Raw genomic sequence first — 19,374 nt, 5'->3', positions numbered from 1 at the left:
TTTTGTTTTTATGTTTGACCACTCCAGTCAACACATGGGATTGTGCATGGTCATCTTAGGCTTGTGTGGAGGGGCCTGCCTAAAGCTCTGGATAAATCCACAATAAATAAACTTACAAACAGCTCTTGCTGACACCCTTGCTGATATTGTTTTCGAAGGCATTTGATACTTAGTAGTAAGAGTTATTATAAAAAAATACTATCTATGCAGTTCAGCAGCTGGTAATCCTTTTGTTGTTGGTTGATGTTTCCACTTTACAATAATAGCATTTAGATTTAATATGGAAGTCACAGACCCTAATTAAGATACATTGGCAGTATTTTTCTAGCATTATCCACTTCTAGTTGTTAGACGTTGCAGCAGGAAAGCCATTAAAGCTCACTGAGCAGGACGCTGTTACACAGGAAGAATGCATGAAGATACCACAAGGGCTTACTGCAGCTTGTGAGCACTTACCAAAATCACTTTCAGCCACACTCCTTAGTAATACAAATTGACAGAACATGTATTCTATGCTTTAAACTTTGTGGCATCGGTTTGAGGAAGGTTCTCTCCTGCTCCAGATTGACTGTGCCCCAGTGCACAAAGCGAGGTTATTAAAGACCTGGTTTAATAAGTTTGGTGTAAAGTCTCAGGCTAGCACACGCCGGTCACAGACACTCGTGTAGAGTCGGCGGACTCTATATTAAGCCTGGAGAGTCATGCTATACCCTTTGTGTATTATCCACCCCTTGGCTCGTCAACCTTTTTCCCTCAGACACAGATGATTGTGCCAGTAGCATAGGTCAATAGCATTGCTGAGATTCAAACTTTGATTTGCTTATTCAAAATTAAGACTTTGCTAATAACTTGGACTGATGTGCCAAAAGTATCTGTCCAACCTTTCCTCACACAATCAAGAGCAATTGTGTTTGTGTGGTTTAAAGATTCTTCTGTCCTCTAGAGAAAATTAAATAGACAATCTAATTATTTGATTTTGTTAAAATCAACAAATTTTAACTACTGAAACATGTTAAGGGCCTTGCACAAGGGCCCAACAGCAGCAACCTGGTAGTGGTGGGGCTTGAACCAGCAACCTACTGATTACTAGTCCAGTACCTTAACCTCTAGGCTACGGCTTAGTGGAGAGTACTTATGAGCAGTAACAATTAAGAGAGGTTTGGTGTTTCTATGTCATAATTTTAATGCTCTCTCTCTCGCTCTCAGAAAAGCTGATTCTTACAATTTCTTAGAACCTTGAGCTTAAACCACAAGTTTAAAAGTGAAACAGTGAAGAAAATCCAGATAATGTGAAGCTTTCAGACTGGATTTGACAGTTATTTAATTGATTTTGTTAAAATCAACTAATTTTAACTACTGAAACATGTTCTGTTTTAGACTGTTTAAAGGGTGATGTGGTAGTACAGTTAAGATTGTTCTTATGTAACTGCCAGCAAGGCTCTGTCTTCATAAGTGATGTAACCTCATTTTGCGGTGTCCTGCTGGTAGTATGCTTTTCTTTCCATAATGCTCTTTTTAACACCAAGGTGACATAACAGGTATTACTAATTCAAGTTCCTGGCAGAATCAGACCTCTAAATGTACAGTGTATCACAAAAGTGAGTACACCCCTCACATTTCTGCAAATATTTCATTATATCTTTTCATGGGACAACACTATAGACATGAAACTTGGATATAACTTAGAGTAGTCAGTGTACAACTTGTATAGCAGTGTAGATTTACTGTCTTCTGAAAATAACTCAACACACAGCCATTAATGTCTAAATGGCTGGCAACATAAGTGAGTACACCCCACAGTGAACATGTCCAAATTGTGCCCAAAGTGTCAATATTTTGTGTGACCACCATTATTATCCAGCACTGCCTTAACCCTCCTGGGCATGGAATTCACCAGAGCTGCACAGGTTGCTACTGGAATCCTCTTCCACTCCTCCATGATGACATCACGGAGCTGGTGGATGTTAGACACCTTGAACTCCTCCACCTTCCACTTGAGGATGCGCCACAGGTGCTCAATTGGGTTTAGTCCATCACCTTTACCTTCAGCTTCCTCAGCAAGGCAGTTGTCATCTTGGAGGTTGTGTTTGGGGTCGTTATCCTGTTGGAAAACTGCCATGAGGCCAAGTTTTCGAAGGGAGGGGATCATGCTCTGTTTCAGAATGTCACAGTACATGTTGGAATTCATGTTTCCCTCAATGAACTGCAGCTCCCCAGTGCCAGAAACACTCATGCAGCCCAAGACCATGATGCTACCACCACCATGCTTGACTGTAGGCAAGATACAGTTGTCTTGGTACTTCTCACCAGGGCGCCGCCACACATGCTGGACACCATCTGAGCCAAACAAGTTTATCTTGGTCTCGTCAGACCACAGGGCATTCCAGTAATCCATGTTCTTGGACTGCTTGTCTTCAGCAAACTGTTTGCGGGCTTTCTTGTGCGTCAGCTTCCTTCTGGGATGACGACCATGCAGACCGAGTTGATGCAGTGTGCGGCGTATGGTCTGAGCACTGACAGGCTGACCTCCCACGTCTTCAACCTCTGCAGCAATGCTGGCAGCACTCATGTGTCTATTTTTTAAAGCCAACCTCTGGATATGACGCCGAACACGTGGACTCAACTTCTTTGGTCGACCCTGGCGAAGCCTGTTCCGAGTGGAACCTGTCCTGGAAAACCGCTGTATGACCTTGGCCACCATGCTGTAGCTCAGTTTCAGGGTGTTAGCAATCTTCTTATAGCCCAGGCCATCTTTGTGGAGAGCAACAATTCTATTTCTCACATCCTCGGAGAGTTCTTTGCCATGAGGTGCCATGTTGAATATCCAGTGGCCAGTATGAGAGAATTGTACCCAAAACACCAAATTTAACAGCCTTGCTCCCCATTTACACCTGGGACCTTGACACATGACACCAGGGAGGGACAACGACACATTTGGGCACAATTTGGACATGTTCACTGTGGGGTGTACTCACTTATGTTGCCAGCTATTTAGACATTAATGGCTGTGTGTTGAGTTATTTTCAGAAGACAGTAAATCTACACTGCTATACAAGTTGTACACTGACTACTCTAAGTTATATCCAAGTTTCATGTCTATAGTGTTGTCCCATGAAAAGATATAATGAAATATTTGCAGAAATGTGAGGGGTGTACTCACTTTTGTGATACACTGTATGTGTTTTTTTTATGTACAGTGAGACCAGCAGGGTATAACCACTCAGTCAGCAAACAATATATAATAAACTGACCCCTGCACTTACTGAGTTCAAGCTATTTTAAATGATCTATCTTAGCTTATGTTGCTTATTTTCAGGAGTATCTTTGAAATGTTATATTGTAAATGTATATGTTTAGGTTAACCTTAGGAACTGATGGGTACTGAGTTGGGCAAAATAAAAATCCATCATCAAAAATCCATTTAGTAGTTTCAGAATTCACTGTGTTCAACAGTGTTTAATCTTCAGTCATGTCTAAAGGTCTCTCTGATGTGAATATATTGGTTTGTGTAGCCATACACCAATCAACCATAACATTAAAACCACCTCCTTGTTTCTACACTCACTGTCCATTTTATCAGCTCCACTGACCATATAGAAGCAATTTGTAGTTCTACAATTACTGGCTGTAGTCCATCTGTTTCTCTACATACTTTGTTAGCCTGCTTTCACCCTGTTCCTTAATGGTCAGGACTCTCCCAGGACCACTACAGAGTAGGTGTTATTTGGGTAGTGGATCATTCTCAGCACTGCAGTGACAATGACATGGTGGTGGTGTGTTAGTGTGTGTTGTGCTGGTAATTAGTTAGAGTTAGAGTTAATCAGACACAGCAGCGCTGATGGAGTTTTTAAACACCTCACTGTCACTGCTGGACTGAGAATAGTCCACCAACCAAAAACATCCAGCCAACAGCGCCCCTGGGCAACGTCCTGTGACCACTCAAACAGCAGCAATCGTCTCTGACTTTACATCTACAAGGTGGACCAACTAGGCAGGAGTGTCTAATAGAGTGGACAGTGAGTGGACACACGCTGCTGTGTCTGATCCACTCATAGCAGCACAACACTAACACCACCACCATGTCAGTGTCACTTCAGTGCTGAGAATGCCCATCCACCACCCAAATAATACCTGCTCTGTATTGGTCCTGTGGGGGTCCTGACCATTGAAGAACAGCATGAAAGGGGGCTAACAAAGTATGCAGAGAAATACATGGACTACAGTCAGTAATTGTAGAACTAGAAAGTGCTCCTATGTGGAGCTGATAAAATGGACAGTGAGTGTAGAAGCAAGGAGGTGGTTTTAATGTTATGGCTGATCGGTGTATGTATGTGCTAGAAATGCCAGAACTGGCATATCAGAAATTATTTAATCAATGCTATCTGTCAAAAAAGCCATTTAAGGGGCATTAAGTGGCGCAGTAATCAGTGGTGCCATTGATTTTGTTTGCAGTATGCAGAATTGATAGTGTCTCAGTGTCTGAAGAGACAATCTGCTTTACATGTGTTGAAAGAGCCACAAGCTCATGTCCAAGGATAAGGGATTTCACTTTTCTAACCATGTTTTTTTGACTAGTATTGTCAGAAATAGTTTTAATATATTGGTTGTTGCTCTATTATTTGATTACCTTATTTAGTTAAATTTAGTTAGCAACTTTATTAGTTTAAAACATTTACATTTACATGCGCTCAGGTGGCACAACAGTAATACTCTGTGTCTAAGGAAAGGAAGGTTGGACAGTGTTTCTCTGCATTGGCGCTGCAACAGCAATTTCTGCTGTCTGGTCAATATGCATAGCAAAGAGCATAGCATACAATGACTGGTGTAATAAGTGGCTAGTTTACTGCACTTAATGACCAGTGTGGGGGTGGTGCAAGCAGCAGAGAAATTGTAATTGGAAATGACCTGATTGGGGAAAATAAGGGGGGAATGCAAAACATACAGTTGTAATTGGAAATATTTAATCATACCTGCATTGTTGATGAGTTGACATAATTATGAGTTTAAACAAAAGAAACTTCTAGTTTTCTTAACAAATGTCCATATGTACCAATATTTAACCTCCAGCCCCAGTACATGGTAAAATACCCTTCCTTGATAAACCCTATTAAGTGATTTCGATAAGTGCTAACAAGCTTCTGAATCATCAGCCATTCTTCTCATGCAATAGCTTCCAACACATTGAGGTTTAATGGTTTTTCTGCTGCAACTGCTTTTTTTAAATACAAGAAAGCCACTTAAGGATATTCCATGACTGATTCCTTAACCAATGAATCATTGGGATCATTGTCTTGCTAAAAGGCCAATTAGATTAGTCCAATAAGGTTCAATTTCAATGGGAATCTATGATGTCAGTCGTATGGTCAAGATTACCAGTTCTTGCAGCAAAAAAAAAAACATCCCCACAAATGGCCAAACATTTCCAGTTTTGATTCATCACTCCAAAGAACTGTGTCCCAGAACTTTGCAATTTCTTCTGGCATATTCCAGTCCAGACTCTTCCTGTGCTTCTTGGTCAACAGTGGCATGCACCATGGGGTCTGGCCATTAGGTACTTGAAGTCCTTGGTCCCAGCCTTCATCCTGTCAGTCTTTTGCAGTAACACAGGGTTTTTGTCTTTGTTGGCAAATCTTAGCAATGGGCATCTCTGAGCAAGCATTGTATTGCTTGAATGTACACTTATTTGATTGCTCCTGTAAATTATATAGTCAGTAACTAAAGGTCAACTCTAAATTGGCCAAATGCCTACTTAATGAATGCAGTTACAAAGTCTTTAAGTTTCTACAATATCAGTAGCCTTTGTAGGAGTGTCTGACTTCAATAATGAACCTTTCAATTCCTTATTTTTGTCAGTTAGACAATGCAGCACTTGTGGACATTTGGGTCAAAGGAAACTTTAGGCTGAAATACAAACCTTGATGGTTTCAAATATCAAAGAAAGAAAAAGTTTGTATTTTCAGATAATTATCCTCAAATTATACAAATTACTGGGGATTTTTTGGAATAAATTACCTGTCGTTCATGTTCATTGCTCATCCTAGGCCATGACTGTCATGTCTGTCCAGTACAGAGTGGTTGTACTGGGTTAAATAGTCAATACATCTGATTACTGGCTGATTAAAAAGCTTCCATTATCGTATCATATGTACAAACCCTATTTCCCGAATAGTTGGGATGTTTTAAAAAACTCAGTAAAAAGAAGAATCTGTGATTTGTTAATTATCTTGACTCGTTATTTAACTGATGAAAGTAGAAAGAAAAGATTTCCAGTGTTTTCACTGATCAACTTCATTGTATTTTGTAAATATAAACACATTTAGAAATTGATTTGTGCAACACACTCCAAAAAAGCTGGGACAGAGGCATGTTTACCCACGTCTTCCTTCACCTTTCCTGTTAATGCGACTTTTTAATGGTTTGGGAACCGAGGACACTGCTGTAGTTTTGCAAGTGGAATTTTTCTCCATTATTGCCTGATTCAAGACTCAAGACAGCTGCTTAACAGTCTGTGCGCGTCGTCCGATTCTTCTCTTCATACTGCACCGTACATTTTCAATAGGAGACAAATCTGGACTACAGGTAGGCCCGTAAAGCACTCTCATTTTGTCTACAGTTGTAGCACAAACAGAGTGAGGCCTGGCATCGTCTTGCTGGATTTCATCGTCAGAAGTCATGGATTTCCTGGAAAAGACGTCACCTTGATGGCAATATGTGTCTCTTTAAAATCCCAGTATACGCCTCTGCGTCAATTGTTCCTTCACACATATGCAGGTCACCCATGCCAAAGGGCAATAATGCAACCCCAGACCATGACAGATGCTTATGCACCTTTAACTGATAACAGTCTGGATGGTTTATCTTTGGCAAATACAACTTATCGTCCTTATTCCAAAACAAGCTGCTGTTGTTGTTCCAGAAACAACAACCGTGAACTCATCTGACCACAGCACACGTTTCCACTGTGCTTTGGACCATCGGAGAAGAGCTCGGGCCCAGAGTATTTGGAAGCATTTCTGCATAGAATTGATGTACCGACTCTCTCTTTGTGTAATATAGTTTCACTTAGCATTTTTTGATGCAGAGGTATACTGTGTTAAGTGACTGAAGTACTCCCGAGCCCTTGCAATAAGAAATGTTTTTTTGAACTGAATGGCAATTCTCTTCTGAAGTCTGACACAGAATTCAGTATGTACGAAGGACTCAGCTTCAGCTGTATTTCTCCATCACTTATTTGCCATTGCACTCCTGCCCATCTGGCCATTTCTCCATCAGACGGACAGTTGTGTCTGTTAAGTGTCCAGCTAGATCTGTGGCACTGCTGTTACTCAAACCTGACTCATGTCTCGGCAACACATACACATGCACCATCTATTAATTCAGTTTTTTACATTGCTGTTTGTTCTTTAATGCAAGAGCTTGGATTTGTTTTACATTTTGCTTTTAATATGTGTAGCTTTAATAGGACGGATGTTATGGATGCCAGGTGCACTAACGCCAATATAAATCTGTTCTCATGTCATACAAAGATTTCTTCGCTTATTGAGCATACTGTACTAAATCCCTGATACTAGCTGCTCAACCTCAAATACTTTTGGTGTAAGGTCACCAGAGTTACAGAGCCAGATTCTTTGTAGCACTTACCCATTAAGGTCTAGCAGTGGTAAATACCGGATCTGAGATCCCATTGTTTCTTCATATGAATGCTGGTACTGCATTTGGTGTAACCAGGACCACGACCAAAAATTACTATGGTTGGCACATTTGCCTAGTTTAATGTTTTTATAAATAGCTGAGGCTGACTGAGTGCTTTTTTGGCTTTGTATGGTACAAGCCGTTTATGCTTTTTTAGGATACCATTAGGCCTCAAAAATAGCTGGAACAAAATGTGCCTGGTGTCCGGTTAGAATAACCACGAACACCTAGCCTTTTCACACCCATATATCTTTATCTTGCAATTGTTTGAATGATTACAATCATTTTTGGTGTGCATGTACAGTGTATCACAAAAGTGAGTACACCCCTCACATTTCTGCAGATATTTAAGTATATCTTTTCATGGGACAACACTGACAAAATGAAAATTTGACACAATGAAAAGTAGTCTGTGTGCAGCTTATATAACAGTGTAAATTTATTCTTCCCTCAAAATAACTCAAAATACAGCCATTAATGTCTAAACCACCGGCAACAAAAGTGAGTACACCCCTAAGAGACTACACCCCTAAATGTCCAAATTGAGCACTGCTTGTCATTTTCCCTCCAAAATGTCATGTGATTTGTTAGTGTTACTAGGTCTCAGGTATGCATAGGGAGCAGGTGTGTTCAATTTAGTAGTACAGCTCTCACACTCTCTCATACTGGTCACTGAAAGTTCCAACATGGCACCTCATGGCAAAGAACTCTCTGAGGATCTTAAAAGACGAATTGTTGCGCTACATGAAGATGGCCAAGGCTACAAGAAGATTGCCAACACCCTGAAACTGAGCTGCAGCACAGTGGCCAAGATCATCCAGCGTTTTAAAAGAGCAGGGTCCACTCAGAACAGACCTCGCGTTGGTCGTCCAAAGAAGCTGAGTGCACGTGCTCAGCGTCACATCCAACTGCTGTCTTTGAAAGATAGGTGCAGGAGTGCTGTCAGCATTGCTGCAGAGATTGAAAAGGTGGGGGGTCAGCCTGTCAGTGCTCAGACCATACGCCGCACACTACATCAAATTGGTCTGCATGGCTGTCACCCCAGAAGGAAGCCTCTTCTGAAGTCTTTACACAAGAAAGCCCGCAAACAGTTTGCTGAAGACATGTCAACAAAGGACATGGATTACTGGAACCATGTCCTATGGTCTGATGAGACCAAGATTAATTTGTTTGGTTCAGATGGTCTCAAGCATGTGTGGTGGCAATCAGGTGAGAAGTACAAAGATAAGTGTGTCATGCCTACAGTCAAGCATGGTGGTGGGAATGCCATGGTCTGGGGCTGCATGAGTGCAGCAGGTGTTAGGGAGTTACATTTCATTGAGGGACACATGAACTCCAATATGTACTGTGAAATACTGAAGCAGAGCATGATCCCCTCCCTCCGGAAACTGGGTCGCAGGGCAGTGTTCCAGCATGATAATGACCCCAAACACACCTCTAAGACGACCACTGCTTTATTGAAGAGGCTGAGGGTAAAGGTGATGGACTGGCCAAGCATGTCTCCAGACCTAAACCCAATAGAACATCTTTGGGGCATCCTCAAGCGGAAGGTGGAGGAGCGCAAAGTCTCGAATATCCGCCAGCTCCGTGATGTCGTCATGGAGGAGTGGAAAAGCATTCCAGTGGCAACCTGTGAAGCTCTGGTAAACTCCATGCCCAGGAGAGTTAAGGCAGTTCTGGGAAATAATGGTGGCCACACAAAATATTGACACTTCAGGAACTTTCACTAAGGGGTGTACTCACTTTTGTTGCCGGTGGTTTAGACATTAATGGCTGTATATTGAGTTATTTTGAGGGAAGAATAAATTTACACTGTTATATAAGCTGCACACAGACTACTTTTCATTGTGTCAAAGTGTCATTTTGTCAGTGTTGTCCCATGAAAAGATATACTTAAATATCTGCAGAAATGTGAGGGGTGTACTCACTTTTGTGATACACTGTAAGTGTTATTTTATAAAGCCATATGACATTCAGGTCATTATGTTATTCTTGTAATGGCAGTGATGATAAGGTAATTAATCTTTCTCTGTTTTCTCTTCTTTTTGTCCTCTTTAGGGCACCAATGCCTCTGCTCTGCTCATTGGCCCAGAGCAGTTTCCAATTAATGAACACTACTTTGGATTGGTCAACGTAAGTGACACTTTATCCTACAAGCTTTCAAAGTTATTAAACACAAGCCAAATCAATTAAAAAAGATATTGATTTGAGGGTTAGGGTTACTTTTCATAATTTGGGAATATGAGAGTGCAATTTAGGTAGGGGTATTTAACCCTGCACACTCTAGTGGTTGCTTAACACCCATGTTGGCTGTGCATGTCTCCAGGTACATCTTTACACTGGCCATTAGCGGTTTCTTACTTACTACCTCAGCATATACAGAAGTTCACTCATTATTCAGACAGTAGGAATTACTGTTTCAGTTGCAATGAGGTGATTCTCAATTCATCCCCACCCCAAACATGGTCAGATATATTTCTTGAGTACTGTTTATGAGGAAAGTATCCTCTGTATTCATGTTCTGCTTCAATAAATGATAGGTAGTGTAGTGTGTGACTTCTTATAGGTGACTGATCATATAGTGTAGTAGCCCATAAATACAAAATACCAAAAACACAAAATGACAGTATGATAATTTTCATAATTGATTGCTGGACACACTTTTATATGCTAGGTGTAAATGGATATCCAGCACTGTTGTCTACTTGTTGTAAAATGTCCCAAGACAACAGCCTAAAGCCAGGTGTACACAAATGATTTATAGTTTCTTTTTCATTATTCTCAAAGTGTCAAAGTGTTTTAATGTTTGCATTTTGCAAATGACATGAAGATGCAAGGTGACTGTGATGTTTACAAGCTGTTCTTTGTCAGGCTGACCCTGCCAAAGAGGAAACTCAATCACCAAGTGCGATTACAGCACCAATTAAAAAAACAGAATTTACCCAACACTGCAGGGTGCTAGGTACATGCTTTAGTGATTACTCGGTTAAATCAGAGGTTTTCAACCTGTATAATGGGAAAACGTTTTAAGGGGTTTGGGAAATGATCTTATGATTAGTGATCACTTAGGGATTAGGGGTCACTTTTTTTCTTCACACATTCATGCCTATGTAGTCACACCTCAGTATTATAGATTTATTCATCTAATAATATAGAGATGTCCAGACAGTATGATATGCTTTCTCTTTTTCCTCTTTCAGTTTGGGAACACATGCTACTGTAACTCGGTGCTACAGGCGCTCTATTTCTGCAGGCCGTTTAGGGAAAGTGTGCTGGCTTACAAAGCCCAACAAAAGAAGAAGGAGAACCTGCTTACTTGCCTGGCTGACCTTTTCCACAGCATTGCAACCCAAAAAAAGAAGGTGGGGGTCATCCCGCCCAAAAAGTTCATCTCCCGTCTAAGGAAAGAAAACGGTAAGAGTATCCATTATTGAAATACACTGTGCAACTACAGTTATGTTGACATTTTTACTGATTATTGTGTTAAGGTGCTTTAGCTACATCCATTTCTTACAGGTGCGTAAGAGTTAATAAATTGTTAAATAAACAATGTCCTTCTGCAATTATAAGAAGCTCATGGTCAGATGTCTTCATACTTTTACTCTGAAAACACTTTACTTTGAAAATAGGGCTAAATAATTATCAGTGTTTAATTTTCTGTGTTACAAAAACAAGTTCTATTGCAATATTATAGAGCTAACAATCAACATTCCACATATTCTAGTATAATAATATAAGCCGTATTATTATATATGTGTAGTATTATGCCATGCAGTCACTGTTGGGCCCTTGAGCAAGGCCCCTAACCCTCTTTGCTCCAGGGGCGACGTACGATGGCTGACCCTGCGCTCTGACACCAGCTTCCAAACAAGCTGGGATATGCGAAGAAAGAATGTAGTTGTACTATATGTCTGTATATGTATAGATGGCAAAATAAAGGCATTCTAATACAGCCATTTAGCCAGTGGGACTGTCATGTTTTCATGTGTGAGTAGTAAAGAGCTCTTGGGCCACATACAGTGTATCACAAAAGTGAGTACACCCCTCACATTTCTGCAGATATTTAAGTATATCTTTTCATGGGACAACACTGACAAAATGACACTTTGACACAATGAAAAGTAGTCGGTGTGCAGCTTATATAACAGTGTAAATTTATTCTTCCCTCAAAATAACTCAATATACAGCCATTAATGTCTAAACCACCGGCAACAAAAGTGAGTACACCCCTTAGTGAAAGTTCCTGAAGTGTCAATATTTTGTGTGGCCACCATTATTTCCCAGAACTGCCTTAACTCTCCTGGGCATGGAGTTTACCAGAGCTTCACAGGTTGCCACTGGAATGCTTTTCCACTCCTCCATGACGACATCACGGAGCTGGCGGATATTCGAGACTTTGCGCTCCTCCACCTTCCGCTTGAGGATGCCCCAAAGATGTTCTATGGGGTTTAGGTCTGGAGACATGCTTGGCCAGTCCATCACCTTTACCCTCAGCCTCTTCAATAAAGCAGTGGTCATCTTAGAGGTGTGTTTGGGGTCATTATCATGCTGGAACACTGCCCTGCGACCCAGTTTCCGGAGGGAGGGGATCATGCTCTGCTTTAGTATTTCACAGTACATATTGGAGTTCATGTGTCCCTCAATGAAATGTAACTCCCCAACACCTGCTGCACTCATGCAGCCCCAGACCATGGCATTCCCACCACCATGCTTGACTGTAGGCATGACACACTTATCTTTGTACTCCTCACCTGATTGCCGCCACACATGCTTGAGATCATCTGAACCAAACAAATTAATCTTGGTCTCATTAGACCATAGGACATGGTTCCAGTAATCCATGTCCTTTGTTGACAGGTCTTCAGCAAACTGTTTGCGGGCTTTCTTGTGTAGAGACTTCAGAAGAGGCTTCCTTCTGGGGTGACAGCCATGCAGACCGATTTGATGTAGTGTGCGGCGTATGGTCTGAGCACTGACAGGCTGACCCCCCACCTTTTCAATCTCTGCAGCAATGCTGACAGCACTCCTGCGCCTATCTTTCAAAGACAGCAGTTGGATGTGACGCTGAGCACGTGCACTCAGCTTCTTTGGACGACCAACGCGAGGTCTGTTCTGAGTGGACCCTGCTCTTTTAAAACGCTGGATGATCTTGGCCACTGTGCTGCAGCTCAGTTTCAGGGTGTTGGCAATCTTCTTGTAGCCTTGGCCATCTTCATGTAGCGCAACAATTCGTCTTTTAAGATCCTCAGAGAGTTCTTTGCCATGAGGTGCCATGTTGGAACTTTCAGTGACCAGTATGAGAGAGTGTGAGAGCTGTACTACTAAATTGAACACACCTGCTCCCTATGCACACCCGAGACCTAGTAACACTAGCGAGTCACATGACATTTTGGAGGGAAAATGACGAGCAGTGCTCAATTTGGACATTTAGGGGTGTAGTCTCTTAGGGGTGTACTCACTTTTGTTGCCGGTGGTTTAGACATTAATGGCTGTATATTGAGTTATTTTGAGGGAAGAATAAATTTACACTGTTATATAAGCTGCACACAGACTACTTTTCATTGTGTCAAAGTGTCATTTTGTCAGTGTTGTCCCATGAAAAGATATACTTAAATATCTGCAGAAATGTGAGGGGTGTACTCACTTCTGTGATACACTGTGTCTGTAAGCTAGCAGGTGGAAAGTACATTTACATTTTCGGCATTTAGCAGATGCTTTTATCCAAAGTAACTTACAATTATGACTGAACACGATTTGGAGCAATTGAGGGTTAAGGGCCTTGCTCAGGGGCCCAACAATGGCAACTTGGCAGTTACTTTGGATGCCATTTCCCCCTTAATTCCTATAACCATTTTATTCTTATTAGGGTCACAGTTATATAGTCTTATACCCTTGACGGGGTGCCAACCACACACTTACCTATTCACACATCAGCTTTAATCACTAGAGGCGATTATGCCAATATATCTGCTGTATGTTGTTGGAAGAGAATCTGGTAGAAACCCATGTGTTCCTCAGGCTCCTGGCATCACCGTGCTTCATTTCAATATTAAATGTTGCAATAAAAATTTATTGCAGTATTTCAGGGAATTGACAACCATAGGCTAGAGTATTAAACTTTTGTCTACTGCATTTTTAGAAATGTTAAGGGTGTCACGTTGCATCTATGTATTTTTCATTTTAGTCAGTAGAGTGATTGCTAAGTAATACTAGGTAAATTATCCTCCTACACTTGCATACCTACAGTAAGTCCCTGTGTAATATGGTGTATGTCTGGAATGTAGAGCAGGTGTATGTGTGTGTGTTCGGTGTATAGGGGATGAAAAGAGACTTGTTCTACTGTCCCTCTCTAACCTCCATCCCCCCAGAACAATAAAGTCTATTGTTGAAGAGAAATCACTCAACTGATCACATGAATGCATCCATTCACACTAGTACACCTCTTACATTGCCTGTATGTGCATGATGTGTGTAGTCACCTAAACCCGTTTCTACTACTGTACATTTACATCTTCAACATCTTGATAAACACTTGAGCAAAAAAGCTTTCAGTTAAATTAACATGTACTTGAGATGAACACAGTGTCAAATGAACACCTTGAAGTTGCCAAATAAGGACAATACATGGACAGTAAAACCTGAAGTGCAGCAGGAGTCAGAAACACAATTGTACAAACCCCATGTGTTGAAATGTTGTGACATTTTGGCATATTTATGTGATTTGGTAATTTCCTTGAACCTTTATTTAACTGACAAAAGTATGAAAAACATTTGTTTATGTTTTTATGCAATGCAAGTGTGTTTTGTATATAATACATTTGACAAATACACCATTTATACACCATTTTCTGACAAATGCCGAGAACGTCCATGTAAACACTGACTTGTCAGCTAAAAGACTCTGTTCTGTTGTTAAAAATGCTTATATTTAATTGACTTTTTATTTAAAAAATCATAAATTTGTGTACCAGTAGTGTACTTAATGTACTTAATACTAGTAGGATGTACAGTACTAGTAAGATGTATTGAGCATGTTAAATAATGGAGATTTTTTAAGTGTTTATTTATTACTACAGTATTATAGAATGAAATTTAATATACAGTACACTTAAAATCTACAGGATAAATAATTAAATGGGTAAATCAAAATTATTTGCATGGCAATTATTGGTCAGCTGAATGTTACATTTGTGCCAGTCCTAACCACACTTTTAAACACCATACGCCTGAAGTGAATAATGTATAAGGAAATTCATTATTGCTATTGATTAAATCAGCAACTAACACTATACCTTTCTCTCCTCTCACCCTATAGACCTGTTTGACAATTACATGCAGCAGGATGCTCACGAGTTCCTCAATTACCTGCTGAACACCGTGGCGGACATCCTGCAGGAGGAAAAGAAACAGGAAAAACAAAACGGCCGGTTAAAGAACAATGGCATTGTCACCACGGAAACTGAGTCAGAGAACAAGAACGAGTCCACTTGGGTTCACGATATCTTTCAGGGCACACTGACCAATGAGACGCGCTGCCTTAATTGTGAAACAGTGAGTTTTTTTAATTGGTTTAAATTGGTTTAAATTGTTTAATTGGTATATGTAGCTCATCTTTGTATTCTTTGCCAATTCAATACGTTAACAGCTTTTAACAGATGCTTTTATCCAACACTATTGTGACTGAATGTAATGCAAGCAATAGAGGTTTAAGGGGCCTTGTTTAGGGGTCTAGCAGTGGCAGCTTGGTGGTTGTGAAGCTTAAACCAGTCCCGTACCATAACCCATGTGCAATTACTTTACCTAATTTCACTCTGGCCTGCTCTGATTGTTTTCGCTGATGAGTAGTTGATTTTGGCTGACCTGCTCATTGTTGTCTGTTTGTTTTTGTTGTGGCTTCGCCCAGAGCTTGTGAAATGGCTCATTTTCCGCCTATAGACAGCTCTCTGTCCATGTTGGTTTTTTCTTTGAAACAACAAGTGCAGTACAGTTGAGACCCTAGGCTCGTTAACTCGCATTAGAAAAATATAAGTTAATTGTAATCATCGTTAATGATTTAAACTACTGTAAATCATCATGATTGGACAATTTCATAATTGTGACAAATAGAGCTTATTGACTTTTAACACGGCTTTTCCAGTGACTTTGTCACATTTACTGCTAGAGCTTTCCTAGTAAACTGTACACTTTCAAGTGAAGTGGAAACCATATAAGCTATAGTAAAGCCAGATAAGATGGTGTCGGTGGGGTCGGCTGCCGTCACAACTGCTCTGACTACTTTTTACTTATTTTTATTTACAACCCCAAATCAGAAAAAGTTGGGACAGTATGGAAAATGCAAAATAAATAAAAATGCAGTGTTCCTTACATTTACTTTGACTTTTATTTGATTGCAGACAGTTTGAACCAAAGATATTTCATGTTTTGTCTGATCAACTTCATTTCATTTGTTAATATACCTCCATTCCTGGATTTCAGGCCTGCAACACATTCCAAAAAAAAGTTGGGACGGGGGCAATTTCAGGGCTGGTAATGAGGTGAAAAAACTAAATAATGATGTGATTCCAAACAGGTGATGTCAATCAGGTGATTGTAATCATGATTTGGTACAAAAGCAGCAACTAGGAAAGGCTGAGTCTCTAATGAACAAAGATGATCAGAGGATCTCCAATTTGTCAACAAATGTGTGAGAATATTGTTTGAATGTTTAAAAACAATGTACCTCAAAGAAAGACTGGAAGGGATTTCCATATTTCTCCCTCTACGGTGCATAATATCATTAAACGATTCAAGGAATCAGGTGGAATTTCAGTGCGTAAAAGCCAAGGGCGCAAGCTTAAGCTGAACGCCCGTGATCTTCGATCCCTCAGTCGACACTGCATCAAGAACCGCCACTCAACAATAGCTGATATAACCACATGGGTGAGGGATTACTTTGGCAAGCCTTTGTCAAGCTCTACAATACAGAGTTACATGCACAAATGCCACTTAAAACTTTACTGTCCCAACTTTTTTTGGAATGTGTTGCAGGCCTGAAATGCAGGAATGAATGTTTATTAATAAATGAAATGAAGTTGACCAAACAAAACATGAAATATCTCAGGTTCATCCTGTCTGCAATAAAATAAAAGTCAAAGTAAATGTAAGAAACTCTGTGTTTTTTTTTTTATTTGCATTTTCCAAGCTGTCCCAACTTTTTCTGATTTGGGGTTGTATTTCGTGCTCATTTATCGGTTCTAGCTGGTTCTTTTTTTCACCATGGCTTGTATCAGCTATGATAGCTTATGTTGCACCTTTTTAATCTAATCTCTATTTAAAGTTTTCATTTCTTTAATAATTTTAATTTAAGTTATTTCTATTTTGTACATTACGTTGTTTCCCCTTTGTTCTTTGGTACTAATGTGACTGGGCAAACATTTCACAGATAGTTATACAATGTATGACCTGTATGTGACAAATAAACGATGTTGCTTATAGGTAGGCTAGACAAAACTAGACTAAACATCTAAGCATGCAGCATGTAAACTGCCACTAGATACAGTGTAGAATAATTAATTAGAAGCTTCATAGAATTTGATTCTATTTCCCACCAGCTGGATAACACCTGAGATCACCCAAGCGTCATGTAGAGCAGGTGTACATGACACATTTATGATTAATTAAAACAGCAGCTGCTAGCCTGGTATTGTTGAGGAGAAATGTTCTAGCAGTAAAATGACAGCAGCAGCTTTCTGTAAATGTCTGTTGTATTGTGATTAACCTTTAAAAGGAACAAACTGATCTGTCAACCGTGTAGTGTATTTGTACCCTATCTAGTTACAGTATGTAATGTCCTGTTATGATTCTGAATGTCAGTTATAAAGTGAAATATGTGCCAGGCAGTAATTCCTTGTGTAATTGTTTAAGTCATTGACCTACTTTGGTCTCTTGACTTGATTTAAGATGCTGCATGAGCTCTCTGCGGTTCACTTATCACATTCAGGCTATTTTTTTCCTTTTTCCTCTGATCAAAAGTGTGAGGTTGTATGAAAGTCTTGGCCTGGTACTGTACGAGCAGAACATATTTGGTCACTTGTGGATGACTAAGAAAAGTACAAATTGTGTCCTCTCTTTGTGAAAAGACATGAAGGGGGGTGGCACGGTGGCTCAGTGAGTAGTAAAAAAAACTAACCTGGGTTTATTTACAAGGTAGAGCTGTCCGGGTTTGCATGCTCTCCCTGTGACCATGTGGGTTTCTTCCGGGTGCTCCGGTTTCCTCCCACAGTCCAAAGACATTAATTGGAGCTACCAAAATTGCCCTAAATGTGTGTGTGTGTGTGTTTGCCCTGTGATGGACTGGTGACGTATGAGCAGTGTTTCCTAACTTTTACCCAGTGAATCGGACCCACTGCGACCCTGAATGGTGGTAAACCAGATAATCGATGAATGAATGACAGGCAGGAACATGTAATGCATAGATTCACTGTTTTTATTGCAGGTTTTCATTTAAGGCTCACAGATTATTCTAATAAAATTATGTGCTTATGTGGATTACAGTTACAAATGTTTTATACAGCCAGGATTTAAAATGCAGTTAACACCTCTGGTCCAGCTTCCATGTCATCACATTAGCATGTGGTTACAATAAAGTTTTATTCCTCAAATTTTTTCCTTCTTTCTATTTAGCCAGCTCAAAATTGGTAACTATAAAAGATTTATAGAAGCAATGTGACGCTGTACTGACTTTGAAAACAAGTCAAAGCAATTAATAAAGTACATGACTGTACCAGGTGTTATACGGCGTCAATGCTAATGTGTTTAACAGTGTTCTAAGGAAATTTGAACTCTGAAGAACTGATTTCCATAAATAGCAATTAAATACACGCTCCGTTTACCAGAATTGTTTGTCCTTGTCTCTTACAGGTAAGCAGTAAAGATGAGGACTTCCTGGATTTGTCTGTGGATGTCGAGCAAAACACTTCAATAACACATTGTCTTAGGTACAACTGGCATAGCTTGAAAACCTGGAAATAAAAACAGATAGCAGTGTTTCACACCTTTAATGAATATTTCAGTAAAATACTAGACGTAATGTTTCAACCAGCTGTATACACCAATCAGCCATAACATTAAAACCACCTCCTTGTTTCTACACACATTTTCCTTTTTATCAGCTCCACTTACCATATAGAAGCACTTTGTAGTTCTACAATTACTGACTGTAGTCCATCTGTTTCTCTGCATGCTTTCTTAGCTCCCTTTCACCCTGTTCTTCAATGGTCAGGACTCTCCCAGGACCACCACAGAGCAGGTATTATTTAGGTGGTGGATGATTCTCAGCATTGCAGTGACACTGACGTGGTGGTGGTTTGTTAGTGTGTGTTGTGCTGAGTGGATAAGACACAGCAGCGATGATGGAGTCACTGCTGGACTGAGAATAGTCCACCAACCAAAAATATTCAGCCAACAGTGCCCCATGGGCAGCGTCCTGTGACCACTGATGAAGGTCTAGACTCTGAGTTTGCATCTACAAGGTGGACCAACTAGGTAGTAGTGACTAGTAGAGTGGACAGTGAGTGGACTCCAGCAGCGCTGCTCTGTCTGATCCAATCTCATACCAGCACCATGTCAGTGTCACTGCAGTGCTGAGAATGATCCACCACCCAAATAATACCTACTCTGTAGTGGTCCTGACCATGGAAGAAC

At 40.3% G+C, this 19,374-nt stretch overlaps 1 protein-coding gene and 1 long non-coding RNA gene across 2 annotated transcripts in view; one reads left to right on the top strand and one right to left on the bottom strand.

Annotated features, from left to right (window-relative positions):
* Nucleotides 1–19,374, top strand: part of usp46 (ubiquitin specific peptidase 46) — a 30,313-nt gene that overhangs the window by 1,885 nt on the left and 9,054 nt on the right. The window contains exons 2-5 of the mRNA XM_063001264.1: nucleotides 9,751–9,825; nucleotides 10,893–11,106; nucleotides 15,008–15,243; nucleotides 18,592–18,668. Of these exons, the coding sequence (XP_062857334.1) occupies nucleotides 9,751–9,825; nucleotides 10,893–11,106; nucleotides 15,008–15,243; nucleotides 18,592–18,668 (602 nt within the window). The remainder of the gene's footprint in view (nucleotides 1–9,750; nucleotides 9,826–10,892; nucleotides 11,107–15,007; nucleotides 15,244–18,591; nucleotides 18,669–19,374) is intronic.
* Nucleotides 11,014–18,686, bottom strand: LOC134319982 (uncharacterized). Its single transcript, XR_010013589.1, has 3 exons — nucleotides 18,564–18,686; nucleotides 14,985–15,081; nucleotides 11,014–11,090 (listed from the first exon to the last, which is right to left on the bottom strand). It is a non-coding gene; the product is annotated as an uncharacterized LOC134319982 (long non-coding RNA).

This window comes from Trichomycterus rosablanca, chromosome 9 (assembly GCF_030014385.1).
Source record: "Trichomycterus rosablanca isolate fTriRos1 chromosome 9, fTriRos1.hap1, whole genome shotgun sequence".
NCBI classification, from domain to species: domain Eukaryota; kingdom Metazoa; phylum Chordata; class Actinopteri; order Siluriformes; family Trichomycteridae; genus Trichomycterus; species Trichomycterus rosablanca.
The sequence above is the reverse complement of the archived record's forward strand: the minus strand, read 5'-3'. Positions and strand labels throughout refer to the sequence as shown.